Here is a 15858-nt window from a genome sequence, read left to right on the forward strand (position 1 = left end):
TAATGTATGACATATTAATCCATGCAAAAATGTGGTTGTAGAAAATATATCCGCTATCATTCTCACGACAAAACAGTAAAAAACGGGGAATGGGATAAACTAGCATCGACAACACATGCTCCGATTCCCCCTTAGGCGAGCTGGCGACGCTTTTCTGGTCTTGGTGACATAGAGGACTCGTGAGAAGAAGCATGACTAGTATGGTGTTCTCTGTGCATGCCTAAACCGATTTAAGGCAAGAGAACCCCTCACTGTAAACCCTATCTCTCGTTGTTGCATCACAAGAGCATGTGTTGTGCCAGTTCCAAGCGCAAAACAAACACGTTCAAACTCGCAGAAGCTCTATGATCTCCTCCTCGTGCCATGCTCTTACACAACGCAAAAATGGGAATTACAAAATTCTTGCGTTATTCCATATTTCGGATCCGTATCAAAGCGCAAATTAGACCCTATCCAACGACTATCCGACCTTGTCCTTGATTTGCAGACACTGAATTATCACCACAAACCCAGGTTTGTCTTTCTTTGTACACTTCTACAAAAGCTACAAGTTTCACAATGGGCGATCCACGCGATCCATTGCATTGCCCTAAGCATTATATACATATTCCAGAGAGCGATTATACTCTCCATCCCGCGTTACCATCTATCCATGATGCCGTAGATGTTGACTAAATCGTTTGGATATTCGAATTTTCTAAAGAAACTTCTAGATTAACACGCCCTCAACGAACAGATAAGGAAAAACAGACTCCCGTTAGGTAACCACGTTTTCCTTTCTTGATCGGGCAAGTTAATCTCGATCATAAAAAACCGGGGGAAACACATTATTTAGCGAGTAATTGTTACCCCCTTCTCTTTAATTCCTTTGTTGGTCATTGCACACAATCCTTTTGACGAGAAGGAAATGAGCCTTAGCAGATCCTCTCCGCTGCCAGGGAGTTCCTTTGGGGAGAAAGTGGTAGTTACAGAAGCTGAAATCGGGTTTGCGCAAGAAAACCAAGCACAGCCTAACACTAGTTCAAGCTCTAAACAAGAAAAGGCTAGCGTAACTACTTACATCAACTCGGGTCTCACCGACCAATCTCGAAAGGAAATCTCTCAATCGTCCGAGGCCATCCAAACATGTCCAGAGGAAGATCTCCAGATTCAAAAAGATGTCGAAGCGCGAAACTCCTCCTTATCCAGCTTCAGCCAAATATACAGGAAAACTATAGTGCCGGATGAGCTTATTATACAAGACATTATCGAGTCCAAAAATGCAATTGATCTTTACATCAGCGGGTATTGTTGCGAAGCGGAAGCAATATTACTTCGACATTATAGAAAACGCCTGTATTCAACGCTCAGTTATTCTGTGGTTCTTACGTTTCGTGCGCTCATGACATTTCATGAGGATGACATGGAGCGCGCTGCAAACGCATTTGAGGCCGCGTTTGCTATTGCCAAGTCGATGCGGAAATCAAATAAACCGCCCTGGGCTGAAATACTCTGGCGCGGGCCTACCGTGAAAGATTTAAAATCATTCACTATGAGCGAACGTCATGGAGTAATTATTCCTCCGCCTCGCTATGAAATCATGAAAAGAATAATAACTCCTTAATTTTTGATTTTGGATGATAGGAGTTGGTCTATGCAGAAACACGTCTATTCTTGGCTGGGAGAAATTTTCACTTGAAAAATAGAAAACGCGACTTGCTCAAGCTGTTATATTCTATAAAATGCGCCCAGACAATTTACTCATCCCTGCAGAAGTTCATCGAGGAAATAGAGCAAGAGGCGGATAATGGGGTTGACATTTCAAAGTACAACATCGATAAGGAATTCTCTCATGGGATTGCTCTGGTAATCCGACTCTGGATTTGTAGCAGCAAAACCTAGCGGATGAACATCTAACCTTATCCGTACATATTTCTAATACAGGGAGTAGGATTCCAAAACGTCCTGTTCTCTTTCACAGAGAAAATCAGGCCTAAATGGTCTTCGTTTGTGGGCCTTGTAGGAGATCGTGAGTTTGGGCTTATGACCCTAAGTGCGATAGGCAGTGCGCAAGAAGAGGTTGAAAATATGCCGCTGCTCGCGCGCGCAGCTCGTCGTGGAGATGGGATATCTCTGCGCAAGATCTTCTGTGATATTTTGCTGGCCGCCTATCACTTTTTGTTATCGAGCTTTATCCCCAATCCGAACTTTAATCTCAACACCGCAATTAAGTTGGCCAAAAATTTAAATCAGCTCAACCCACACTCATTGTTTTACCTCACCTTGATTGGTAAAGTTTACCAAATGAGCAGAGACACCGATACCGCCTTGAGGGTTTACAACTTCATATTCCGCGCATCCAAGGAAGAGAGAATATGGCTCCATGTCACACATTGGGAGGCATTTCTCTGCTACTGCTCAAAGTTAGACTGGGTCAAGGCACTACGCCCCATTAGTACATTAGCACAAGAGAGTATGTGGTCGAACGCTGGGTATCTCTACCACAAGGCCGTGGTGATGTACACTCTTGGACATGAGGCAAGCGAGGTGGAGGAGGTGATGCAAACTATTCAACACTTGGTATCGAAAGACTGGTTTCTGAAAATCCCAATCGAGGTATTTTCTATCTCCATATTCGTTTCCATTGCCCCCTCCCTTTTCCTTGCCTCGATGAAGCGCATGCATATAGGTTGCTAAAGATGTGTACTTGCTCTTTAATTCAAATAGAAATTCGTTGCAAGGAAAGCCCGCAAATTTATATTGCAAGGCTACCGTCTCTTTCTCCCCTTGCATGAACTCCTCTACATTTGGCATGTCTACGATCTTATGGATATCCCGGAGCTGCATATGTGTCTTGAATTAATCACCAACGAAATCGATTGGCTTGAACACTTACTTAGACGTGGTGTCCGATCTATCCCTACTAAAAAAGAGAAATCCAACCGGAAACAATTCCTGGCTTCTCCACCTGAGGATGGGCAAGACGCATATCCCGGCAATGACAACAACACCTATGTTAATTTTTGGGATGACTATTGCCTCGGCTACCTACTGAAGGGGGTGGTGGCTAATCGGCTCGCCTTTCGCCCAAGAAGAGATGCCAATACCCTTCCACCCTATCCAGCCTACTACAAACTGGCTCTTCAGGCATTCGATAAAACGCTTGCGCAGGGTTCCAAGATCGCGCTTGATCACTATATATTTTATTTCGCCAGCTTTGAGCGCGCTCGCACCCTCATGTACTTGGGAGACATTGGTGATGCCATGAGCGAGCTTCACGCTTTGCGTAAGAACCTGAACTTGCCCCAAACGCACGGGAAGTACTCGTTTAGGAAACTCCTTATGTTTCAGATTGAAAACGTGCTATTCGAATTACAAGAGCTGCGGGAAGCGATACAGCGCGATGGGGAGGAAGTCTTCATCACCTCAAATACCCCACCCAATCCTCGATCGAATCCGACGGATGTGTTCTTGAGGAGGAAGAGTGTGGGGAGTTGGAAGAGGGATCCGCGACACCGCGTTCTCACCGCTTCCATCAGCGAGTATTTCCGCAAGAAGGTGAAGGAAAAGGATGAACTGCACGAGAACCTCCCCGATATCGGAGACGTGAGTAGGCGTTATTTGCAGAGTCGGCGTTACTCGTCAAAAAAGGGCCCGGGGATCTTATAAACACTGCGCTGCTATGGCTGTCGTCGGTCCTCATTCTTCTTTGCCATGTAGCACTAAGCTCTACTGTATATAGTCCCTGACGAAAAGGAGACTAACTATTGTAAAATTGCTTGTACGAATTAATACGCATATTCGCTTCCAGGATCGCCGAGAAGTTTTATTTTTTTTCCTTTTTTTGCATTTTCATTAGAGAAGGATTAAGAGTAATATCCGCACATACTGGGTGGATCCATATAGGTCCATGTACAAAAGGATAGTCTCGCTGTATTTTTAATTGTCAATGAAGGTAGATATCACGAAATAAATAATAAATAAATAGTGAGATTAGAACAATAATAAATAGAAAGAGAATGTACAATTTGGTAAAGCAACATGGGCCCGGTGAGAAAAGTAGAGACAAAATGGAAAATGTACAAGGAGACTTGGTGGTAAAGCGCGACTCTTCTATATTAGGCCCCGTCGACCCCAGCTTCTCTCTTCTTCTTTCCCTCTATTGGTTTACAAATGCCCTTCAGCAATGGTAAGCATGTCCTGTAACATTCTACCATCTCTATGTTTGATGTCATTGAGAGCTCCTGCTTCGTCAACAAGCTCGTCGAATCCTAATCCGAGGGGACGGAAGGTTGCGGTGACGCGCCTCGATCCATTTTCTCCTCCATGGAATTCCCAAACCACTTGCCTCACACCATGTTGTACATTTCCCCACATTACCGGTAGTGCCGTCCGGAGCTGCTTCATGATTTCCTTTATGTGGCCAGCCACGTGCGTATCCATCTCTTCCACCAAGGCATTTGCCCGAGTTCGTAAGCACTGAGAGATATGCGTGGAGGAAGTGCACCGCGCAAGAAGCATTTCTTCTATCGCCTGGGCGAGCGGCGATGCAAATAGTGGAGAAGCTGCCAAGACGAGGGGAATTTTGTCCTTGACATAGGTGTCCACCGCGCCAGAAACTTGCTTTGAGAATACATCCAAATCCAGATCATAAAAATCGGCCTGGGACCGGTCATCCAGATGGGCCTGCTTCTGCTGTGGTTGTTCGTCAGCTGGGTATAATGAGGGAGGAGTCGAAGTGTAGTTGACTTGGATGGATTCTCGAAACTGCGCCCCCACACGACCCGTAATCTTTTGGAAAGTGGTCTCGAGAATTTCTAGGTAGTGGTTTGCAATATACGAGGCGAGTTGGTGCGTGTCCAGGGTGCGAGGCTCATCATACAGAGTAATGCGGGACAAATCGATGGGAGAAGTCTGGGCGAGAATCGGGATGATGAAGAGGACCCAGAGCACCAGTATCATTATGAAGAGCCCGAGAAAAAGAAGGGGATGGAATAGTGGTATAGCCTCGAAAGGGGATAGGTATAGAATACTAAAGAATGGAAGCTCACCGAGGGAAGAACATAAATAAGGGAATCGAATGGCCAGCTAGTAATGAGTGAGGAAACGGATGGAAAGCGCAACAAAACACGAGGAAACAACAAAGGCTACAAACTCTAGCGATAAACAACGATCAGATTCTAATGGGCCGTACCAGGTTACACCCCATAACGCTAAAAGAAAATCAGAACGTGGCGAGGCTCCCAACTTCTTAAAAATAGCCTTGGTCGTGCAAAATTTTGCACCTCCACTCTCAGCCATAGCCTCGAAATAAACTCGCACTGTGGCCTTGGATGGATTGCCTAAGAAAGCCACACGGAGGGCGTGATTTTGGAGGAAATTCGAGCAAGTTTGTGTTAGGTTGCAAGGCATTTCGCACTACTAGCCGACTCGTGGATTAGGATCTGATATTATTCATTTAGAAGGTGAAAAAACAATGGAAAATGATAAACAAAGAGTTGTGGAAGCACTCTTTTTTTATAAAAAAATCTTGCATGAAATAAGTAAAATGTCTTATGCATGTTTATAGGGAGAAGAACGCCGCACCCAAGGCAATAATTCCATATACCGCTGGCTCAAATCTTGAGCCGGCGCTGGTTCCGACAACACTTGGACGGGCAGCGAGGGAAGAGGATGCACTGGCGGCCGAGGAGATGGCGCTCGACGCAGAGGTAGCGACGGAGCTGGCAGAAGTGGCGGCGGACAAGGCAGACGAGGCGGCGGAGGTCGCGCTCTCCAGGGCAGAGGATGCGCTCACTAGAGCACTCGTCGCCGAGGCTGAGGCAGACTCAATCGAGGTGGCCTGCGAGCTCACAGCGGAGTCTGAGGCTGAGGCGGAAGCAGAGATGGGGTTAGACGCGGACGCGGACGACGCAGAAGTGGTGCCCAAGGCGTAGACGGAGAGCGCAAGCGCAAAGAGAGCAAAAACAAAGCAAACGAACTTCATGTCTGATCAAGCAAAGGAAAGATTGAGACTGGATGGCAGGCCAGGAGATAGAAGAGAATTAACTAGAGAACAAGACAAGCTAGAGGAGGTGTCGGGTGCCTTATATATTCACCCGCTTCATAGTTCAAATAACTTCCATATACAAGGCATGGATGCAGGATGCTTGACAACCGCGATGGGCCAGCAAATGGAAAGGGATCGCTGAGCGTTTTATTATTAAGTTTGCAATTCGGAGTTGGCCATTCTTGCATCATTATGTCTTCTGCTTTTGAATCCTGTTGCAGTGAGGTTAGAATGCGTCGATCGATAATTCGAGCATTGCACCCAGACCAGAGAGGGAAAGGGGGGGGGAGGGAGGAGAAGGTGGGAAAAGGCCAAGATTTGCAACATGTTTGCAACGAGTTTTTCTCGTTTTTGTTTTGGCTTGACCCGAGGGTTTTAATTAGTTCTACTCAATGATGCAAGCTTGAATCGGGCCTCAATTTAGCGCTTCTTATATTTCTTAAATTAGTGATAGTGATTGTCTCAATTAATTTAAACCGCCCTTGGAGCCAGTTCTATCTCGTTCTTGATCTTAGTCCTATTCAGGAGTAGGGGGAATGCGCAGTTTGCGCAATTATTTATATCTCCATAAGAAGAGTGAAAAAAGCCAAGAAGATGATGCCCGTAGGGCCGCCCACAAAATGACAATTAAATAGGGAAGGCAGGTTGGTGCTATAAATAAAAGAAATATAAAGCAGGCACACAAGCCATTAGTTCTTGGTACCTTTGTCAACCTGAGCCTGATATCCCGCTCAATGGCTGGTACAGACCGAGTCGCCCCGCAAGCCTCACATTGCAAGAAATAGATGTGCGTTTCTCTCGTCAGAATAGTGTCCGGTGATCTGCAGGTCTTGCATGTCACAAATTCGACGATATAGCGACGCAGGATGTTCTCAATCTACTTCTGCTGGAAGCGTCCCTTGATCACCAGGCGCCGACTTCCGTCCACCGACCCGCTTGTACCCAACTCAGCAAATAAGGACTGGATAACATGATCGGGAGAGCGATTTATCCTAAGGGTATACATTAGCAATATAGTCAGAACAATCCGGTACCATCAATGGAACGTTGTAGCTTCATATGAAAACCAACTCACCTCTTGCAGATATCGTGAAGATTGGCAAAGATGGTTTGCCTACTGCCTTCTCCAAATACTAGTGGGGGAGACATTGAATGCCGCCGCTTTTCTCCAACAAGCTCGGAGTTGTTATGACCCAATATTTTGAAGAGGCGGGTGAGCAATTCATGATAAGCATAGTCCCGATTCAACTCGTGGCACGCCCTCTCATTAATCACAATCTTGTTGCCTCCTCATATTTTTTCCCCCACTTTATTCGTCCTAAGATCACCTTCAAGGAGAGTAGTCTGAAACTTCCCATGGCTACTATTCTTCTTCTTGGCTCTCCTCTTTCTCATCCCGCTAAAATCAAGTATATCCTGTGTTTCTGGGATGAGTGGCTGCGTTTTTGGTTAGTTGTATTATTATTATTATTGTAGGCTCACATTCAGTATGGAAGATGATGGTTTTTATACTTCAAAATTAGAGTTGGTGTGATTTCGTGTGATTAATTTTGAGGCTGTTTCTTGCTCTAATTCCCAAGTCAACCTGTGAAGCGGCAAGCATTCCGATAAAAGTAAAGACCAACCCAAAAAAAAACAAATTAAAAATTGAAGAGGGAAAAAAAGTATATTGTTTTTTAAGCAAAAATAAATGCAGATACACAAGCAATCATTTCTTTGGCCGCTTGCCAATCTGGGCCTGATATCCCGTCTTAATGGCGGTGACGGACCGTGTCGACCCGCAAGCCTCGCACTGCATGAAGAAGATACGGTTTTCTTTCGTCAAAATTGTGTCTGGAGATTTGCAGGTCTTGCACGTCACATATTCGACGATATAGCGACGCAGAATGTTCTCAATCTGCTTCTGCTGGAAGCGTCCCTTGATCACCAGGCGCTGGCTTCCGTCCACGGACCCACTTGTACCCAACTCAGCAAATAAGAACTGGATAACATGGTCGGGAGAACGATGCATTCTGTAGTTAACATTAGAGTTAGTTTCATTCTGTCTCAATATAAAGGGAGCAGACTCTGATGGGAAATCAGCATACCTCTTGCAAATGTCGGGAAGATTGGCAAAGATGGTTTTCTTGTTGCCTTCGCGGAATACTGATGGGGGGGCGATTGTATATCGTCGCTTTTCCCCGACCAGCTCCGGGTTGTTCTGGCGCAAGATTTTGAAGAAGCGTGAGAGCAATTCACGATAAGTATAGTCCCGATCCGACTTAAGCCATGCCTCCTCGTCCACCTCAAACTCATCGCCTTCGCCCTCCTCCTCTTCTTCTGCTGCGAAATCTCCTTCCTCGCCCTCTTCTTTATCAGCTGCGTCCTCTCCTTCGCGGAGTTCCGCTTCAAATGCCTCCAGATCGATATTCTTCTTCTTCTTGGGTTTCTTCTTTTTCATCTCACCAAAATCAAGTGACTCATCAGCCGCTGCTTCTCCCTCCTCTTCTCCAGGAAGTGGCTACAAGTGGAAACAGGGTTTAGAAATAGGAAAAAGAGCAAAAATAAAGGTGGATTTTGTGGGTTTGGAGTAATCACCTCTGATGGTTTCGGTGTTTTCTTCTTCTTTTTCTTCTTCAAACCAAGGAAATCCATATCCTCCTCTTCGCCCTCAGCGGCTGCTAAGTATTCGATTAGTATGAAAAATCAAGATCAGCACGCATCTCCTTTATATAAACAATAGAACCAATCTTACGCGCTTCAGCATCGTTATTCTCCTCGGGCTTGGATTCCTCTAGATCTTCAGCGAAATCCACATGCTTCTTCGGCTTCTTTTTCTTCTTTTTCAAAGAGAGATCAAACATCTGTTGGATTAAAAGAACGCCTCAAGTTAGAATTGCATGAGCCCTGATCAAGTCCAATGTGACCCAATCCTATGTATTCGTTTCAACCCATTTACCTCTTCCTCAGCTTCGGGATTCTCTATTTTAGGATCGTGCTCTTCTGACATAGTGATTGTGCTTTTTATAGGATAGATTATGTGAATTACTCAACCACCAAGGGATACAACAACTCTTGTAGAGCAAAAAGAAAACTGGTGCCTATGATGATTTATTTTGAAAAATTTTCCCGCTGTAAATCCAAGCCACTAAATGCAGCGGCAAATATAATTTCGATTCGCGAAAAATACTAGCTTGAAGAGCCAGCATGAGCAGAGCGTTACTACGGTGTTTGTCACATAATTTCCATCGAATTAGAGTGAGTACAGGGGTTTTAGTGCCCTTGGCAGCTATTTCGTCGTTAAATGGGCTGCGGCTTTAGATAGCAAGGCATAGCTGTGTCATTCCAAACTATGGGCGAACATTTCATACGACCAATGAGCCTCCTTTAACAGAAGAGCAGCGAGGATATCGTGTTTTATTCTTTGGATCCGATGAATTTGCATTGAGGCATCTCCGGGCCCTCTTGGAAGAGAAAGGTTTAATTACTTTTATCCAAATTTGCCGTGTTTAGCTGTTGTTTATTAGGTTTGAATAAACAGGGCGAGTCAATGCAGCCATAAAAACATTAGAAATTATCACTCCAGAACCAAAACTGGCCGGGCGCAATTTGAGAAATGCAGTAAAAGGTTTGATCACTGTCCAGTGCTACCCTAAAATCCCTGGCATCCTTAATACCCCCTTGTACTTATGCAAGTAGTTCCCGTCAGATCATTTGCAGAAGAACAAGGACTCATCGTCCACAAAGGTCCTGTCGAAAGCATGAGAGATTTTGTTCTCCCCAAACCTGCCGATTTACCAGGTACCCCGTATGACCTTGGCGTCGTAGTCTCCTTTGGCTATTTGATCCCGCCAAGAATAACCCGGGCGTTTCGTCTAGGGGCAATCAACGTTCATCCTTCGCTACTGCCAAGATATAGGGGAGCAGCTCCTATCCAACACGCAATATTAAATAATGAGATTGAAACTGGTGTGTCCATCCAGGAGCTGGCAGAGGAGTTTGATGCCGGACGAATACTAAAACAAGTCAAAGTGGTACCGTGTCTTCTAGATCGCTCGAGGTTTAATCGGATAGAAAAAGGCCCAATTAACCTGTTTTTTCTTTTTATTTGATAGCCAATCCCGAAAGACGCGGCCTTCGACTCTCTTTCTAGGCTCCTTGCAGAGTATGGTGCAAGTGCGCTCGTCGATGTTGTGCAGAATCTCGATCATTATCGAGCCAACTCTATCTCACAGGACTCATCCCAAATCACGCACGCTCGAAAGATACAGAAATCAATGTCGGTGGTGGATTGGAAACAAATGGACGCTGACGAAGTGTACCGGTTACATCGTGCAATAGGGCATCAAGTAGGACGCAAACATGCAATTGCTGTATCCTCTTTGTCAGTACTGATTTTTGTTCTTCTTTAGTTCCCTTTGAGAACCCAATTTGATGGGAAAACCGTCCAACTCCTCCAGCCTTTTCTCCCTCCAGCTTCCACCCATAATAGTTTCCTTCCTGGCAGTGTCACGCTCACTCCAGATGCTATCCTTATTACATGTGCTGATGGTTCACAAGTGGGTTTTAGAAAAGTGAAATTTGAAGGACGGGGAGCGATTGGCCCAAAGGACTTTGCGAACGGGTATCTGATGAATGGCAAAGAATCGGTGCAGTTCGGGCACTGAGCCGCGTTGTAATGCAATTACCTGGGAGTTTCTGGGATTCTGAATTTTGTAGTGTCTTCCAAAATCATCTTCGAACAATTATACCATGTTTCCGCATCCACAAAATCCTGTTTCTATTCAACTAATCTGAAAATCCCCTGTTATACATGTATGAAAAAAGAGAAGGGTTCTGTGTATAAAAAAAAGAAGCAGAAGAAAAGATTTAATAAATTAAAAAAAGTTATTTGCTACATAAAAAAAGAAAAAGTGTATGATATGATTATTCCGAGTCTTCCAGGCGGCTTTCCTTTTGTGCATCCAATAGTTTCCCCTTGGAAACATTTGTGTTCATCCCCTCTCCGTTCTCCGTTGTCCCATACGCCTTAATGAGCTCCAGGACTTCGAGGTGCATCTTCTCTACCCCATCTGCCCACAGGAAATCAAGGTGCTCCCACATAGGCATTTTCTTTACTTTGACCGGGGGAGGTAGATCACGCAAAAGGACGTCGATGTCCACGAGGGAATCCGCAGTACCGTAGAAGATGGCAATAGGCGTCTGAATCTAAATTGGAGAGAATGGAAACAACCATTACCATATACCGGAAAAGCCATAACCTTAATTGTATTTCTTACCTGCTGAGTAGGGAATCTATGAGGAGAATGGCCGTCGGCGGTAGAATAGTATGGTAAGCGAGATGGCATCTCATCGTACATCTTGCATCACGGTAAAGTTTGGTTAGAGTTCAAGAGTCTACATAGTTTTCGGGAAAAAATGTGTCAATGCTCACCTGGAATCTTCCAGTGCGAAGGATCTGGAACCAGTGCTAAAAGAAGAAAAAGCATTTCGAGAAATCAGCCAGAATAACTTTAGATTTCACTTCCACTCCACATACCACAATCGATCGCACGCTGGTGAAGCTGTAGAGGTGTTGATAGGCAACGTTTTTTTGGGCGGGTGTCATGTTACGCCCCGTCCAACCAAAGAGGAAATTGCAAGACATGTCAATGAGATAAGCGAACAGAGGTGGCGGGAGCACCCGTTGCCAGAAGAGTGCTGCAGACAAAGCGCTCTTACGACCAAAAAGCAAATAGATTACGGCTGGGGTAGCCTTTACCACCGCATCGATCCAGGCGTTCTCAAGACCATGCGGTGTCTAAGCAGGTCAAATATAACCGAAAAAAAAAGGAAAAAGTTGAGGAAAAAAAGTTAGCCCACATGATATATGTAAAAGGAAATATGCGGGAAATTTATACCGTAGCAGGTGCAAGGGCAACAAAGAGATTGATTTGCTTATTGAGTAGAGGATTAATAGAGAGGGCGGCGAAAGCCATTGCAGTTCCTTGACTGAAGCCTACATAGGAGCAGGAAGGAGCGCCGGTAATCTTGAGAATATGCTATAAACATAAAAGGTAAAAAAAATCAACGGAATAGCTCCGAATACAGTTCTACTATTTCAGATATTCACATCAATGGTGTCTGGCAGGTCATACAGCGCAAATTCATCTAGCGAAAATTCCCAGAAAGGCCGAGAGTGCGGTTTGCGCTGCAAATGTTTGAGAGAATATTTATTCCCTCTTAAGTTTCCTAGCCATACATCATATCTATTGCGAAAAATTTTCTTGTTAATATACTTTTTTTTCAATTTAATAGTGATTAGTGGATGCTTACCCAGCATCCGCCAGGATGAACGGCAAATTTTGTTTCTCCTCGGTGCATGCAACCCAGACCTCGCTGTTCATCATAAAGCCGTGCATAAGAAGGACGACCGGTTTTCCGGGGCGTTTGCCGTTCTCAGCCCTCTGATCAGCATTCTCATTCTTGCCACCTGGAATGCGGAATAGGCCTAGAATGTAGTCATCTCGAGTGGTAACAACGTGGTTCTCAACAGGATATCCCCTTTTTAAAGTAGCCATGATTAGTATTATAAAGGCTATGAGAGTTTAGGTAAATTCAAAGAGACTTACCATTTCTTCACCATATCAACGAAATCCTCAATTACCTCCAACTTCTTTGTCTTGCCCGATGGCCCAGTGCGATATAGCCATGGAAATAGGCTAATGGGTAAAAAAAGGGGATGAGTTAGGATCAGCATTGTCAATAAGTAATAGCAAGAGGTTGCGGCATCGAGTAGCTTGTAGCTTACCTCCTAAGGACATTTTCAAACATCTGGATCACAAATTGTGGTAACAGGGTCACCACAATCCGCAACAAGCCTTCGAGCAGGAGGAAGAAGCTTGCCGCAACGAGCGCCTGCAAAATGTACAATGGGAAATGACGGTCAGATGATAACCTGAAACTACTCAACCGCTGACACTGCTAAGCAGCGTTACCTGATAGTCTCGGAACGTCAGTCTATTGAGTATTGGGATAGACATAGTTTAATGGCGAAAAGAGGGTCAAAAGGCTAACGGTACTACTAGGAGAAACAAAATAGAAACATGTTGAAGGAAAAAATTAAATTCCCTAATTACGCCGGACAGTCACAAACTCCATATGAAATGATTCCAAAACCTAAACGATTCGGAGACTAAAAGAAATTCGAAGAGTATTTCTATCTTTCTAAAGGCAGAGATGAATCTTGGTATATACTCGAGATATGCAGAAATGTACACACAAAAAAAAAAACATTAAAAACACATCGCCTACAACAGCAATTTTCTAGATTTGATATATAAAGGACTAAAACTCCTCTTTAAAAAAATTAAATTGGATATCTCTCGTGCTTGCAGCCTGGCATTCGCTGCGCACCTTGTGGGCAAGTCGGGGTGGCCCACAGTAGAATACGCCAATCTTGACACGCTTACGAGGGTTGTTCAAAAAATGATCCTGCTGGGCAACCTCAAGCTTGATTTGCTTGAACACATGGTTAAAATCGGGGTGGCCATAGTTGGTACGGGTAGGGAGCAATTCAGAGTCGGCGAGGTCGTCTCCCAGAAGAAGCTCACACATACTCTCGTCTAGCACTCGCGCAGTAAGATGTATGTGAACTCTGAGGAAGTCGAGCCGCGAAAAAGCCTCCTCCATCGATTGTAGGAGCTTATGAAACCATTCGAATGCCTAATAGAAACGGTTAGCTGGAATTCTTCCCAGGAGCACGCCGCCGAAGAAGCCTTACCTGCATGTTTCTGTAGATCCATATTAGCTCAACTCGTTGAAGTTTAAATAACTGGCCCTGTTTGTACCGAATCCTAGTGAAAAGGAGGGCAGAGGTAGAATCAGAGCTTGGATGACATGCACTATCTCGATCTGCATATTGCAACCCTACCATATGTGCTTCAAAATGCTGGCAAATGGTGTCACGCCTATACCAGCCCCAATCAATACCACTATCTCGTTGCTAAATACATCCTCCGCTGGGGCGCCAAAGGGGCCATCGATGAGTAGCTCGGGTAGAATCCCATCGCTGTGGGAGAGTATGCACCGCTCCGATCCAGCAAGGAATGAAGGAGTTCCGTACCCTAGGAGCTCTCCCACTGCCCGTGTCCAGTCTCCCACAAGCCGCATATGCACCGACAAGTACTCCTCATCTGGGGACGAGGTGATTGTAAATGGATGCCACTGCCACCTGGATATGGCCGGCATATTCAAAAATATATACTGTCCTGGACGGAAACGCAAATTGGGTTTTTTAATTCGTAGCTCAATGACATCCCACGGATGGGCAATGGCCTCTGCAAAATACGTTGTCTGCGTTGCACGGATCTCCCGCATGACACGCTCTCCAATATAGATGCAATACCCAACCACGATACCCACCCAAGAATTGTATCCACGGCACTTTCCATCGTCCGTGTGAACAAAGCAACCTTTGGCATGGAGCAACGCACATAAGATGAACAACAGAGAGAAGTGATGTGTGTACCAGAAAGTCTCGTAGCTAGTGGAACGCACACTCTGCACCGATGTTGTATACATAAGCACCATCAGCAATAGCATCAAGTTCCCAGTGGTACCGCCCCACGACGAGTAGTGCAACTCAATGGCCTTTGCTCTTCCCAGCTGCTCGAGTGTTGCGAAGTTGACATAGTGCGCTGCAGCGTGCACCAATGCAAAAAAACACATGGTCCATGCAACCACCTTATGAAACCACACGTTTTCATCAAAGTCCACCCATTGGCCAAATCTCGATCGCAGAAAACGGATGAGGGTACGACACATGGGCAGGAGAATTAGAGACAGGTCGAGCGAGAGTGCTAGCCCAGCCCCGCGAGAAATTAGGACGCTGAGCCCAATGTCATTGAGTCGAGAGAGTTCTGGGTCAAGCTTCTGCTTGAAAAAGCCACAGATGAAGAGAAGGGCATGCAGGATGAGCCAAAATGCCAAGAAGATTTCCTTCCGTGACACTAGAGTGATCATATCATCTGGTGTGAATTTTGGAGGAGATAAGTAGGGTAAGCATTAATTTGATTAAATAGGTATATGGTCTTTAAAAGGGGGTGGCTGAGCCTGCAGGTTCCAAAGAGCAAGTCAGCCATGCTATTCTTAGCACTTTTGGTTATAAATTATAGCTTACAATACAGTCCCCAAATAGGTAAACTGCGGGAATGGGGATAAAATAAATCCCTTCAGATACCGTACGTAGTCAAGTTTGCTGCACTCATTCCATCTTTCAATGGTAGCAATCAAAATAAACCTGTCATCACTGGGATTTATTCTGCCGGGTATTGAACCTACGGCAGCAAGAGCCAAACTGAGGCGAGACTATTTCAATTAGCCACTCCCTCAAAATAGCCTCGAATTTTTTTCCAAAACATATCTACATTATGAACAGGTGGCGCAGCACAACTAGAGTGTTTACCAGGCTTTTCTTGGGTCTCAGTGACTATCAATAATTGATAGTCACTGAGACCCAAGTATTCCTTGCATGTAGTTATACAATTATTGTATAACTACATGCAAGGAATACTAAGCGGCTACAAATATCTGTAGCAAAAAATTCATAAAGAGAAATCAAAATACAAAAAATGGGAGATCAAGGAGTGGATTTGGCGAAATAGGTGGCGATCTGGAGATATCTAATATTATCTATAAACACAACCGCACTCTTCCACAATATATCTCATACAAATCCATGACAAGCGAGAGTAACAAAATACGTCCCGAAAAAAATAATTACACTCAACCTCAAAATTACTGTATATAGTTAGATTTTGTAGAAAGGTCATATTTATTTGTGTATAAATCAAAGAGCAGCAAAAAAGTCA

At 44.7% G+C, this 15858-nt stretch overlaps 8 protein-coding genes across 8 annotated transcripts; 2 read left to right on the forward strand and 6 right to left on the reverse strand.

The window, feature by feature from the left end:
- Positions 1-907: 907 nt before the first annotated feature.
- VTP21DRAFT_1627 (uncharacterized protein) lies at positions 908-3648 on the forward strand (the record flags this gene model as incomplete). The annotated part of the gene is made up of 4 exons (XM_069391735.1): positions 908-1549; positions 1624-1845; positions 1924-2595; positions 2707-3648. The coding sequence occupies 4 exons, from the start codon at positions 908-910 to the stop codon at positions 3646-3648; spliced, it is 2478 nt and encodes an 825-aa protein (XP_069250964.1).
- A 498-nt stretch (positions 3649-4146) lies between these two features.
- VTP21DRAFT_1628 (uncharacterized protein) lies at positions 4147-4941 on the reverse strand (the record flags this gene model as incomplete). Its single annotated transcript, XM_069391736.1, has 1 exon — positions 4147-4941. One exon carries the CDS (start codon positions 4939-4941, stop codon positions 4147-4149), a length of 795 nt encoding a protein of 264 aa, XP_069250965.1.
- A 601-nt stretch (positions 4942-5542) lies between these two features.
- VTP21DRAFT_1629 (uncharacterized protein) lies at positions 5543-5965 on the reverse strand (the record flags this gene model as incomplete). Its single annotated transcript, XM_069391737.1, has 1 exon — positions 5543-5965. The coding sequence occupies one exon, from the start codon at positions 5963-5965 to the stop codon at positions 5543-5545; it is 423 nt and encodes a 140-aa protein (XP_069250966.1).
- Positions 5966-6905: 940 nt separating this feature from the next.
- VTP21DRAFT_1630 (uncharacterized protein) lies at positions 6906-7177 on the reverse strand (the record flags this gene model as incomplete). The annotated part of the gene is made up of 2 exons (XM_069391739.1): positions 6906-7020; positions 7104-7177. The coding sequence occupies 2 exons, from the start codon at positions 7175-7177 to the stop codon at positions 6906-6908; spliced, it is 189 nt and encodes a 62-aa protein (XP_069250967.1).
- Positions 7178-7736: 559 nt separating this feature from the next.
- Positions 7737-9017, reverse strand: VTP21DRAFT_1631 (uncharacterized protein; the record flags this gene model as incomplete). The annotated part of the gene is made up of 5 exons (XM_069391740.1): positions 7737-8040; positions 8116-8528; positions 8606-8688; positions 8763-8871; positions 8967-9017. The coding sequence occupies 5 exons, from the start codon at positions 9015-9017 to the stop codon at positions 7737-7739; spliced, it is 960 nt and encodes a 319-aa protein (XP_069250968.1).
- Positions 9018-9214: 197 nt separating this feature from the next.
- Positions 9215-10674, forward strand: VTP21DRAFT_1632 (uncharacterized protein; the record flags this gene model as incomplete). The annotated part of the gene is made up of 6 exons (XM_069391741.1): positions 9215-9265; positions 9329-9485; positions 9549-9635; positions 9707-10041; positions 10123-10356; positions 10420-10674. The coding sequence occupies 6 exons, from the start codon at positions 9215-9217 to the stop codon at positions 10672-10674; spliced, it is 1119 nt and encodes a 372-aa protein (XP_069250969.1).
- A 259-nt stretch (positions 10675-10933) lies between these two features.
- On the reverse strand, positions 10934-13029 carry VTP21DRAFT_1633 (uncharacterized protein; the record flags this gene model as incomplete). The annotated part of the gene is made up of 10 exons (XM_069391742.1): positions 10934-11215; positions 11287-11367; positions 11442-11477; positions 11547-11807; positions 11908-12048; positions 12120-12255; positions 12323-12550; positions 12619-12708; positions 12798-12904; positions 12985-13029. The coding sequence occupies 10 exons, from the start codon at positions 13027-13029 to the stop codon at positions 10934-10936; spliced, it is 1407 nt and encodes a 468-aa protein (XP_069250970.1).
- Positions 13030-13333: 304 nt separating this feature from the next.
- Positions 13334-15010, reverse strand: VTP21DRAFT_1634 (uncharacterized protein; the record flags this gene model as incomplete). Its single annotated transcript, XM_069391743.1, has 3 exons — positions 13334-13711; positions 13770-13842; positions 13920-15010. 3 exons carry the CDS (start codon positions 15008-15010, stop codon positions 13334-13336), a joined length of 1542 nt encoding a protein of 513 aa, XP_069250971.1.
- Positions 15011-15858: the final 848 nt, after the last annotated feature.

Source organism: Calcarisporiella thermophila (genome assembly GCF_041956535.1).
Source record: "Calcarisporiella thermophila strain CBS 279.70 unplaced genomic scaffold VTP21scaffold_12, whole genome shotgun sequence".
Classification (NCBI taxonomy): Eukaryota; Fungi; Calcarisporiellomycota; class Calcarisporiellomycetes; order Calcarisporiellales; family Calcarisporiellaceae; genus Calcarisporiella; species Calcarisporiella thermophila.